Source organism: Phyllopteryx taeniolatus, chromosome 1, assembly GCF_024500385.1.
Source record: "Phyllopteryx taeniolatus isolate TA_2022b chromosome 1, UOR_Ptae_1.2, whole genome shotgun sequence".
Taxonomy (NCBI): domain Eukaryota; kingdom Metazoa; phylum Chordata; class Actinopteri; order Syngnathiformes; family Syngnathidae; genus Phyllopteryx; species Phyllopteryx taeniolatus.
The window spans coordinates 17,544,084-17,556,676 of record NC_084502.1 but is presented as its reverse complement, the minus strand read 5'-3'; the positions used below and the strand labels follow the sequence as shown (position 1 = coordinate 17,556,676).

The 12,593-nt window shown below is 43.8% G+C and overlaps 1 protein-coding gene across 11 annotated transcripts in view; it reads right to left on the bottom strand.

Moving 5' to 3' along the window:
* LOC133479653 (nck-associated protein 5-like) overlaps positions 1-12,593 on the bottom strand; it is a 103,623-nt gene that overhangs the window by 2,796 nt on the left and 88,234 nt on the right. For 7 of the 11 annotated variants that reach the window (XM_061776899.1, XM_061776906.1, XM_061776924.1 and 4 more), the window contains 9 exons: positions 11,008-11,112; positions 10,359-10,547; positions 6,743-10,275; positions 6,242-6,347; positions 5,597-5,681; positions 2,515-2,820; positions 1,856-1,977; positions 1,257-1,392; positions 789-955 (listed from right to left, as the gene is read on the bottom strand). In XM_061776899.1, the coding sequence (XP_061632883.1) occupies positions 789-955; positions 1,257-1,392; positions 1,856-1,977; positions 2,515-2,820; positions 5,597-5,681; positions 6,242-6,347; positions 6,743-10,275; positions 10,359-10,547; positions 11,008-11,112 (4,749 nt within the window). Of the gene's footprint in view, positions 1-788; positions 956-1,256; positions 1,393-1,855; positions 1,978-2,514; positions 2,928-4,531; positions 4,545-5,596; positions 5,682-6,241; positions 6,348-6,742; positions 10,276-10,358; positions 10,548-11,007; positions 11,113-11,937; positions 12,084-12,593 lie in introns of those variants that run through there. The other 4 variants (XM_061776987.1, XM_061776916.1, XM_061776977.1 and 1 more) reach the window with 4 other exon arrangements.

Genomic DNA, 12,593 nt, shown 5'->3' with positions numbered 1-12,593 from the left:
GATGATGAATGGGAGGCCAACGTGGGCCATGAGGGCTCTGATGGGAGCCATTGAGCTTTGCATTGCTCTCCTGAGTGTTTGTGGAATGTTATTAAAAGAGCTCAAACCACAGATCTTTGACACCAGCCACCAAACTTCCCCAAACTGTGGCCGGTGGTGATGCCTCACAAGTGTGCAGGTCTGCAGCAGGTCTGGACGTGAAGAAATGGAGCAAAGATGCTTGCAATGCAGTGATTGGCTTCTAGGTGTAAATAAAACCTGATGGTCTGTTGCATCAATTCCTGCAGAGAAACTACTGAACTCATTTTAACTTTTTGTAATTTGTGACCCATACTAACTCTTGTTTTGCAGTAGTTATACTTTCACTTGTCCATTGTGTGTTTGGTGAATTTGACATTTTGCAGATTGCTTAAAAGTGCCTGCATCACTGCTGTGTGACTGACAGAATTACAATAAAGTTTGATTTGATTTGAAGTCATCTCGATTGAGTTCATCAAAGGCCAAGAATAAAAATCACTGATCAAACTCAAATGTCCACAAGTGTTGAGTCAGATGTTTTCCCCCCTCCAGAATATAGATTTTTGTGTCAGGGCCGGCATCAGGGCAGTCGAGGGTAGCTCGGCTGTCCTGCGGCGGCAGCTGGAGGCCATTTCACGGTCTCTGGCCCTCATTTGTCATTGGGCGTCATTAAATAAGGGTAGGCAAATACCCTCTGACACGAGATGGCGAGCCGATCGAAAGCAATTAGACAGCTTTTGCTATGAAAATCTCCCAACGTAAGCACTCACACTGACACAACTTGTGTTGAAGGGTGTTTCTTTGTGCAACAGGTCACACTGGCAGATCCTCCTTCTGTCCTTCTCCAGGTGAGAGAACATCTCATGTTGGTAGAAGTCCATGATTGACAGAGAATTTTCCACGCTGCCACTCCTCAGTGTCTTTTCACATGGGTCGACTGTAGGCGGGCGAGTTAACAGAAGACAAGCTCTGCATTTTTCACAAGTCTCAGTTAAATGATGCATTGAAGAAAACTGGGAAGTGGGACATTGGGATTGAATGTTTTGCATTAACGATGGGCATCTCCGTGGCCATTGCCAAATCACCGCATCCTGATGAAGTTAAGGTGGATCAACTTGCCCAGGTTCACTTGGAGGAACACTTCGAGAAGCATTACAATTTTCCTAATTGGAGGTCTGAAATGTCGACTTCCCTGTTTTCTAAAAAGAATCACTATTTCTTCCGGATAGGCGCCTGACCTAAGGTAACCACTTCGCTGCAGTTGATCCTTGAGCTTTGCAGGGGGCTCAAAGTCATTCCAGGTCGCTCAAGTTCTATCTCAGTGTCGCTGCCACTGCTGCTGCCTGAGTACGTACACAATCGCAGGGCTCTCTCCTGATTGAAAAAAAGAAGAATATTTAAAAAAAAACAATGCATGAAGCATCTTTTAACGTTCAGTCATTTCTGTTATTACTACTAGCAGTAATATTATCACAAGTCCCCTTGATAATAGAGGTACACAACCATTGCATATAATTTTGAAGCCTCATCCACTTTTTTCTCACTCTGTCAGCCTAAGCTGTCGAGGCAGATGGCTGCCCTAAACTGAGCCTTGGTTCTATTAATGGTTTCTTCCTGTTATAGGAAAGTTCTTTCACCATTGTGGCCAAAGTGCAATGCATAGAGTGTGGTCCTCCTGAAGCTACTCTATTTTGAAAAGTGCCTTTCAACATTTTTTTTTGTTTTTTTTGTGCACTTCCAAACTCAATTAAATAGGATAATGCAAAATGCAAACACAACAACAAACCATTTTTATCCTTACAAGTGTATTCTATGCATATACATCATTCTAACTTACGGCAGAAATGTCATGCTCCTTTGCTTTAATCTTCTGCCCAGTTTCATCGTCTTTGTCCTCAGTTGAGGCTGAACCACTGCTTCGTAGGGTAAACATACTCAATCTCTTGGTCCTGTTTGCACCTGCAAGTCCAAAGAAACAGCAAAAGGATGAGAAAAGAGTGGTGTTGGCACTCAACTATAGAGCCATGGCTGTGTTGAGGTGAAACAGGCTGCGGCATGAATCAGTCATCTGATTGCACCCAATGAACTTGGCCAAGAGTAAGGCTGGAGATGCTTTACGATCCACATTGACACGCTCATCTAAATGCATTTGTTTGGTGTCTACAGAGCACAGCGAGCTGCGCAAGAACATGAAGTCGCCAGTCTGTTAGTTAGTGCTGTATTCTTAAGTGGCCAAACAAGAAGAACATTTAATCTCAGCTGCTCAGCCCTATAGGCTAGAATGTAAATGGGTAGGAAGGTACAATAGACACTTTATTGATCACATAGGAAATTCTGGGTGGTGTTAAAAATGATGGCATCAAATCTTTCAATTTAGTGTCCAAGAGGTGCCTCTTGAGTAAAATAATTATGCATATGCCTCTAAAGGATTAAGGCATTGATGACTAATAACAATAAGAACCTTTTGACTGAGTAAGTTAATGGCTCTTGACTTACCAGCTGGTTTGGGCAATCGGGTCTGGGCATCCGGATTGGAACCACTGTAAGTAAGGGATGGGTCAGAGAAGGAGTGACCCAAGATTCCAGGAGCATGCAGGCTGGTGTTGGGTCGGGAAGGCACTTTGACACTGGGTTGTGAGCATTCTGGAGAAGAGGAGGGGGGCTCAGCTTGGAGTTCGGCGGTCACCCCATCCGGGCTGGAGTCACATTTTGGGATGTGGCGTCCGCTGGCTCTTGTGACAGAGTCAGGGAGAGGGAAGGTGCCAATCCCACTGTCCAGTGTTCTCATCTGACAGCTGGAACCTAAAGTGACAAGGAAATGTGACGACTAGGGGAAGCAAGGGTCAGCACAAAGGATGAGGAAAGAGGGCTTCACATGCAACGGAAAGGCTGGTGAGAGTACAGGCTATCTGTGGTGGGTTCAATCGTCGGTATAAGGGAGAGAGAAAAAAAACCATTTTGATCATGTTAAGAGGAATAAAATGAAATAATGTGTCATTGCAAGGTCAGATACTTCCTTGAATATAAACTGACACAGAGCAAGTCCCGCAACAACCTGAGGATGCACTGGAGTGATTGATCAGGGTTTACAGGTTTATTTTTATATTGACTATCTGGATTCTCAACAGGGTGTGTAGCCTCACAAACACACTCAAGGCTTACAGGCAAAAACAAAACAAAACAAAACAAAAAAAACAACCACTGATTTTCAAACTACAACTACTGGTGGCACATTATCTTTGGTATATCCATCCATCCATTATCTGAGCCGCTTATCCTCACAAAGGTCGCGGGAGCGCTGGAGCCTATCCCAGCTATCATCGGGCAGGAGGCGGGGTACACCCTGAACTGGTTGCCAGCCAATCACAGGGCACATATAAACAAACAACCATTCACACTCATGGGAAATTTGAAGTCTTCCATTAACCTAACATGCATGTTTTTTGGGATGTGGGAGGAAATCGGAGTGCCCGGAGAAAACCCACGCAGGCACAGGGAGAACATGCAAACTCCACACAGGCGGGGCCGGGATTTGAACCCCGGTCCTCAGAACTGTGAGTATTTAATGTTCAAACTGATACTTTATTGTCCATCCATCCATCCATTTTCCAGGCCGCTTATCCTCACAAGGGTCGCAGGCGTGCTGGAGCCTATCCCAGCTATCTTCGGGCAGGAGGCGGGGTACACCCTGAACTGGTTGCCAGCCAATCGCAGGGCACATACAAACAAACAACCATTCACACTCACATTCACACCTATGGGCAATTTAGAGTCTTCAATCAACCTACCATGGATGTTTTGGGGATGTGGGAGGAAACCGGAGTGCCCGGAGAAACCCCACGCAGGCACCGGGAGAACATGCAAACTCCACACAGGCGGGGCCAGGGATTGAACCCTGGTCCTCAGAACTGTGAGGCAGACGCTCTAACCAGTCGTACACCGTGCCGCCCTATAAATGCACCCGCCACCGAAGAGATCTTTTGCATTTCGACTCAAAGCGGTAACGTGCAGCGAAGTCACACGATTTGTGTTGTTGTACGTGCCCGTGTTTGCAGCATCTCTGGTATAGTTTATCGTAAACGTTTTTGAAAAAGTTGGTGTGACGAGTTCTTTTGACTCCAAACTCATCAAAGCATGCCTGTCTGGACCTTACGTTGCGCACTGTAACAGAAAAAGGCCTTCCCCAAACTGCACCCACACAATTGGAAGCATATGCAGTATTGCCCAAAATGTCTTACGAAGATGAAGAGTTAAGATTAAGGGAAAACTAAATGGTCAGGCTAACCCCAACCAATTGCTCAAGAGGTCTTCTGTCCTGAAATTTTTGTCCAATGAGGCTCTGCAAGTTGTTCATTCGTATAACATTTGTGCCAGTTGAAGAATTAAAAACAAAAACATTGCTCAAATTGTTTGGTGTGCACATGATGCATTTGACATCGACAGGTACGAGCAGCACCTGTGAAAATAATTTGATGTAAACATGCACTGATAAACAGCTTGTTGCTTGACTCACTTGACAACATTCGCTGCACAGCATTAAAATTCCGAGCAAATAACACAGGGGAGGGGTGTGAGTGTTTGGGGGATTGGGAGGTGGGGGGGGGGGGGGGGGGGGGGGGGGGGGTTTATATGTAGGAGAGAAAGCGCAGAGTGCAGGCAACCATAGATTACTAAATCAGGCCTGACAGTTCAAAATGCCCCCTATAAGCAAACTATAACAAGTTCCACCGTAATTCCAGCCGGAGGCAACAGCAACTGGACGTAATGTAGTTTTTCATGATCTGCTATCACATCCAGGCTGCATGCTCGGAGGCGAGAAGGCTGGTGTGATGATACCTTCATTGTTTGATGGTTAGCCTCTATTTGTTTTGATGTATTTATTGTTATTGTGCTCTGGACCATAAAAAGGCTTCTTTTTGCTTAGGCAGCATAAGTCAAAACATAGAGAAAGCTTCCAATTGACTTGCTCGTAGAGCTTCTTTTTTTTTTTGTTTAAATGTAGATTATTCTATAGAGAATGTCATCTGTTAGTTCATCTATCAAATTGGAATTTAGCTTTCTGGTTTGCTCCTGTTTCTCATAATAGTTTCACCTGAGGTTGTAAGCACCCCCTTTCTTCTCTTGACATCCATCACTGTGCTCACTTCTCATCGGCTCATCACCTCTGTATAGTTTTGCATTACCGCTGTCAAACATTTAATTTATATTAATAAGTGCTTAAGAACAGAATGATGTGAGATGGACTTTTTTTTGTCCGACTGGACATAATTTATTATATCTTCCGTCGAAGGTCGAATTTTATAAAGGTTACCTTGGTACTTTCCACAATAAAAGCTGTGATAACACAGCGGCCACTCAGTCATCATGACCTTTAAAGATAGATGCCTGAGTGACAAACATGCTGTATATCCCATCTGCTGAATAAGAGCATCACACTGCAATAATAACCATCATGTCTTCCAAGCTAATACATCTAGTTTGTTCCCCACTTCATTGGCTACTAAAGCATTGCCACATTACGTAACGTCATTCTGAAACACTGAAACAGCCAACAGTAACAATCAACAGTAACACTTACCCATCATGCGGTCCTGACCAGCAGCATCTGCCATGTGCAACTCTTTATCAGCCCTTATGTTGAGCTTCTGACTCATTAGGAGGGTCTGTGAAGTAAAAATCACAAAATGGCCTCAGTATGCAATGACTAGATGCTACACTTTCATCGTCAACATTGTAAAGTGGGTACATTAGTGTAGTCAATTATATAGTAGTTGCTATCGTTGGCAATTGGGTTATTCAAGTGTGAGGTGAAAAATGTTGCAGAGGTCATAAAGTGTCTTTCTTTTGTGCTGTTTAGTGGGTAGAAGATGGATGGAAGGCTCGGGAATGGTATCAAATGGCCCTTTGTCAAATTGAGTGCTTCTGATAAGGAGCCTCCTCATTGCTATCAAAACCCCACATCAGGATTAAATTTCCTGCATTATTCTGCAGGGCTCTCTTTTTGTCTGCATTTAGTCCTCTGTTAAATTTCCTTTTTCAGCTCTCAAGAACACCCCATCCATGTACAAAGTGGTGTGATTTTGAACAATGAAGACAGAAAGCAAAGGATTATTTAAGGTTCCTGTGTGTCCTGACACCTTAATTTGTGGTGAGATGTGAGCATATAAAAGGAGTCCAATCTATGAATTTGTGCTCATCCCAACAAAGCAAAATGTCCACTCACAGCAGCGTCTGGATAAATCTTCATGTCTCCCTTCATCTCAGAATGTTTCTTAGGCGTGGCGATCCCTGTCGGCAATGCAGTGACTAAGTTGCCCTTTCCAACAGTTCTGTGAAGAGATAAATATTGTTATTTAAGGATCTATTTAAGGCTGCTTAAAATCTTGCCTTTACTTGTGTGACCACAAAATGCCCAAAAACATGCTTCTCAGAGGGTGTGAAAAAACAACAGATCAATGGAGTGAAGCGATGCAATGTGCCTGTGTAACAGTTGTCATGGAGTCAGAGCTGGAACAGGCAGCTGTGTTTGAGATTTGTTTTTTGTTTTTCTCACACACATTGTGAGCAGTAGGGGCTCATGTTTGAATGAACACAACCTATTTGTTTGAAGGATTTGATACACTCGATTGAGACACAACTCAAGATAGCTGCAGTGACAGGAAGTAATCAGTAATTAATTAAGAGTAATTCATTTATTTTGTGATTGTCTTGTTGATTTACACACCTGCCAAGAAGCTCTTTCACAAACTGGTCTTTGCCGATGAACGCTGTGGTGCACTGGATCTGACTGGCAATCTGGCCCATTTGATTGTTGCAGTGGTCCATGATGGAGGTCAGCTTGTTGTTCATCTCTGAATGATTCTGCGCCTCCATAATGTGATTTTTCTTTTTCTCCTTCTTCTTGTCCAACTTTGTCTGTTTGCCTCCGAGCACCAAACCAATCTTCGTCTCTTTCCTTTCCTCTTTTCCTTTGGGCAAGTCTGCTTTCTTTCCAGTCAGAGCTGGAAGTTTGCTCTTCCGGAAGCCAAACCAGTTTGCCAGCGAGGGACCCGTCTTTTGTTTGGCCTCACTAACAACGACCTTCTCTTGTTCTTGACATTTTTGCAAATTTTCTTCAATTCCCATCATGACCTTCTCTTCAATAGTGCAGGCTGATGGGCAATTTTTTTTGTCCTCTATATCTGGGGGTTTGTTTGGCGAGTCTGTCTGGGTTTTTACTCTTGAGCTAAATTCTTCCTCATTAGGGCTGGTTGCTGTGCCTCCTGTCTCTCGCACCAGGTTTTCTGAATTACAAGGACAAGAGGCTGGAGGCTGAAAGTGTGAGGTGACTTGTCCAGGCTTACATACATTATTTAGACCATTTTTTTCGCTGATGGACAAACTGCACACCTCCTCCTGAGAGGGTGATGTGACTATCTGTCCCTTCACTGTGCTCTGAGATTCCTCACCTTTGGAGATTAATTTAGAGGTTCTCTCAGATGGTGCATTTTGATTGTTGGGCCTCAAACTGGGGGAATAGATTGGACTCTCTGCCAATCCAACACTGGGTACCTCCAGGGAACTCTGTCTCGACAGAGAGTTCCCCCTTTCTGTTGAGTTGGTGATGATCTGAGTTCTGATTTTTCCTGGACCCTCCAGAATATTGGTGTTGGGTTTCTCATTGTAGTTGGTGCTGAAACTCTGGCTCCGGGCTTTAGCACCATTCATTCCCAAGGCTGGCTTTAGATGGGATTTGGTAGTAATGGATATGGATCGAGAGAAAAGTTGACTACTCCTTTTCCCTTTATCACAGACATCCCCCTCCTCTGGTGTCAGAACGGGATTTACTGCCTCTTCCAGTAAGCTCCAGTGAACCTCACCTTTTGCCTCTGTAACAGACATCTTGGGTGGAGAATCAATACTGTACGCAGGCTGCAAGCTGTCACACTGGCTAGAGGCGTTTGAAGTCACAGTCTCCTTGGAAACTAAATTGATATGATCTTTCTCTTGCTTGTCTGGCAAAGAGGGACTACGTTTATGGCTGGGGGGATATTTTAAAAATGCTTTGAACCCCATCGAGATGCGAGTCTTTTGACCCTTTTCTGATGAGTTAGGGGAAGTCACAACTGGGCTTGGCGGACTGATAACATGTTTTAAGTTTTGTAGCTCTTTTTTCGTCTGAGGGGCTTCCTGAAGTGAAACTGATAAATTAACTGAGGATTTCTGCACAGACTGGTGGTCATATTCATGGGTGGACCCTCTCTTACTTGCAAATGAGCTATAAAGAGAGGACCCTCTGACGGCACAGTACGGAGGAGGGACATTCTTTGAGCTTTTAGGTGCATTTTCAGACTCCAGGTCAAAGCCTGAGTTTGTGGGAGGGAGGTAGTCTTTTGTGGTGTTCCGCGTGGGAGTGCCTGTAATAGGTGTCATGCCAGAGGGTTTTTGAAGGTGCTGACTGGTTTTGTCAACCAGTTTCTGAGGTGCAAGTGCAGTCCCATAGCCGGCATCCATGTCTACGTCTTTATCTTTAATGGGTAGTGTCGCTTGCATATTTGGTTGGAGAGAGGTGTAGTAACTTGGGGGAGGGCCCCTCACAGTGGTTGGTGTGGATGGCAGAGCCACCCCTATTTTATGTGCTTCAGGTGACCCCTCGTAATTTGGTTTGATCAGTAAGGAGGTGGTGCGACCAGGGGGAGGGGGTGGTGAAGGGGACCTGAGTTTGTTTGTTATGCTTTCACAGTGTTTGTCTCTGGTTGGCTGTTCACAATTGTCAGCATACTCTAAATGACTCCTTGAGAGTCGAGGTGAACTGGGGGAAGAGCCCTTACTCCATTCAGACCTATTGGTAAGCTTGGAGTTCACCACCTTCGGGCTCTGGGAGCTCTTGATGAACCTGGACATTTTAGTGATTGGAGGTGGGGGTGTTCTCTCCTGACTAGGAGTTCCTGAGTTTCCACTGTTCAGCTCAGTGGTAGTGCCCCTTGACAGTCTGATTGGAGATGCAGAAGGTTTATTACAACCTCGTAGTTTTGACCCACCAGCTACAGAACTGGCAGAATCATTTAGAGGCGGGATAGAATGTCCTTTGTTAGCTCGGCTGCTGGGTGGTTTGATTAACTTCCTCTGTGAAGTAAGCTGCATCGATAAACGATCTGAATTGCCCCCTCTGCAATTATTAGTTTTGCTAGTCCTGAGCTGATATTCAGATGGCTTCTCTGGAGAATCAAGGACTGTGTAGTTTCCTGTATGTGTGGATTTTTGCCTTGTTGGCTTTTCCTGAGGGGCTAATTCATTGTATTTATCCACTACTTTGATAACTGGAATACCAATTATAGGTCCACCACCCTTGGTAAGATTCTGAGGACTTAGTTCAATTGGCTCCCCTTGTGCATCAAATACTGCCAATATGCTCTCCTCGGACAGATAATTATTTGTCTCTTTAGGTGTCTTGACAGGTTCTGGTCTCCCATCCGCAGACTGGGCTCGTACTTGGTCCCTTTGCAAGCGTTGTGGCATGAGCGGCTTGAAAGTATCCCGGGACATCGTCTCCACTTGCTCTGTTCCTTGGCTTAAGGGCACCTGCAAATTCCTAGAATCACAGTTGAGTTCTTCTAGATCGTCCATATCTGAAAAGCAATTGGAACCTTCTGGGTCTGAAGGGGTAACATGCAGCACTGACACTCTAGTGAAAGCTGATGGCCGTCCACCCTCGGTGAGACAGCTGCTGATGAAACTTGTGAGTTTCTCGGGACGCTCATTTGAGTCAAATTCAGTGGGGGGCTTGGTCTCCACACCGTCGCCCGAGCTATTGTCACCCACACCTCCACTGTCTTGTTTCCCCTCCCAGCTACAGAGCGTGTCAGAGATGCTCTGGGAGAGCCTCTTGCAGTAGAACCAATTGTCCTTATTGGGGATGTCAGCTGCATGGCCGGATTGCACAAGCTCATCATCTGCATCGTCAGAATCATACAAAAACTTTTTTCCTACAAGAACCGATGCTCTTCCAACAAGGGTGGGCTTAGATAGACATTTACTGCTACTCTTGATACCAAGTGTGTAAATGCCTTCGTTAGAGTTCATACAGTCTTTGTAGCCGGACTTGGAGACCCTGGATGAAGATGAGGACCTTTGCTTCCTCCTCTGTAATTTTCTCAGTCCCTCTAGTATGTTGGTCTCCTTGCGCCTGGTAGGCGTATGTTCCTCCAGTGGGGCGCTGATGTTACCTGGGGCAGATGAACCCAAACTTAGGCTCTTATCCCAGGTGAGAGATGAATGCTGAGAGTGGGTCAAACACACAAAAAGAAGATTAAAATCCTTATCAAACATGCTTTTGGAGAAATGAAGAAAACAATTTTTACCACTTTCCCACAGGATCGGCCATCGTTCCAGGTGTAGGAGCCGCTAGAGAGTTCACTGCATGCGCTTGACAGGGACAATTCACTGCTGCTACAGCTGCTGCGTGGGTACACTGGCATCGGCGCTGTCAGACTCAGCTGGCTCAGACACTTTGTGATGGGCAAACCTAACTTTCCATTCAAAAGGATCTCCTGTGAGATATTCAAAATGAAAACGATTCTGAGATTTAGAAAACTGAACACCTCTGTTCGTAGGCTTATCTTTTATTTTGTATATGTACAATGTAAATTTAATGAACGTAACACAAGGAAATCTGCACATAGGTAACAATTTAAATTACCCTTTTTGGGCATTGTTATTTCACAGCCAACTCCTTTTCTTGCCTTAATACATAATATATAAGGTGACTAATGCAGCACATTGTCCCATAAAGTCATTTTTAATGATAACCATCTCGATCGATTACTTTCTGGTAACATGACAAGGATTTATTCCTCTTAGTGTTAACTGATACCATGAGCTATTTCTGCTAAGAGTGGGTAGGGGTCAGGTCTTTTGATACTAAGGGCTGTATTTTAATATCATGTAATGATTTCTTCAATAGCTTCAGGGCACAGTTTCGGTACCAGTACCAAAAAGAGAAAAGCTTACAGTCGAAGCAGAATCGGTGTTCCTGGACAGTAAGAAAGCCTTGCTTCTCTCGGGCTCTTGGAGCAAGTCAGCCGCAGACAGATCCATGATCCGTGACTGGAGTTTCTGGAATGCAAAAGTTATGAACACTTGACATCTGGGATTCTGGGGAATTAATAGGAGTCTTGCTATGAATTTGTGCAGCACATAGCACAAAATGCATGTTGAGCTTGAATGGGGTAACGTCATACAGTATATTAACATTATTTCTTCAAAAGATCCATCAGATCCTCCCTAATGGTTTCATGCACAGCCTGAATTCCAACTCACAGACATAAAGTTGGAATAAAAAAGAAGTGAACCAGAAATAATTGCGTGAGGGAATAAGGGACCCCTTTTAATATTTCCCCCAATTCATTTGCTTGAGTTTGAAGAAGACAAACCAAATAAAGCTCCATGTATTAACCTTACAGTTTAATTAGTCTGGCTTGCCCATGATCAAATTAACTTAATTTGAATTTCCTGCCAGAGCACAGTACAGTTTATGTTTGTATATGTTTAAGAAACAATGTCATAGTAAATAGCAGTTCAACAACCAGCTGCAACTGAAAATTTTCTTCATATGCCTTGAACATTTAGAGGGTAAAAAAAAGAAGCTACTAATGAGACACCAGTCGTTTCTCATGAGTAAACCTGAATGACTGCCTGAGGCCAAAGCACAAAACAGTATATTTAAAATTCTAGAGATAACCACAGTACTACAGCTTCTTGTAATTTGAATGCCATTTCTATGGTTTACATTTCCTAAATGTGTATGTGATATAATTTAGGCAACTTGAACGTTTTCATTTTTTAAAAGGTAAAATGTCAATGTCAAAGTGATCCAGCCTTCCTGGGAGTGGCTGAAGTGTCACAGAGTTTCTGATCTTATCGTAAGGTGTAAAATTTCACCTCCTCAGCATCCTCATCAAGCATTCAGTCGATAGTGTCGCTGGGTCAAGGAGGGAGGGGGTTTGTAGTCGGCCAAAAAGTCGAGTGGATGGCACGGCCGCATGGATTTTTCCCTTTTTAGGGTTCAAGGCCAGAATCAAAGTTGAATACACTGCAAAACATTTACAAGCCTGCAGTTTTTTATGTAAATACTGTACTTATATTTTCAACAAGAAGTTGATGACTGACAGTCTCACTTGTTCCTATCAACATTTCTAATACCAGGATAATAAATATTGGAGAGAAAGAAAAACACCCACTCTACACTGATTTGTCACTATATATAGCCAGATAAATCAGAAACACTCATGACAATATGTGGATACAGAACTCTTATGTGCTCGTAGTCAGCCTTTGTATACGAATAGCAAAGCCAGATAATTAAGAAACACTCTTTGACAATAAAGTGTATACACTTGTGTGTGTGGTCCTATTCAGCCTTTGTTTGTGATAATAGCAAAGGAAGATAAAAAAGAAACAGTTATGTAACAATAATGTGCATACTCTTTTGCGGTTCTATTCAGCCTTTGTGACATTAGCAAGCAAGAGGTGCTGCAAGTACAATAGCAGCAATGAGGTCATGCTCTGTCCTTGAGGCCCTGAAGTAGTGCAGCGTT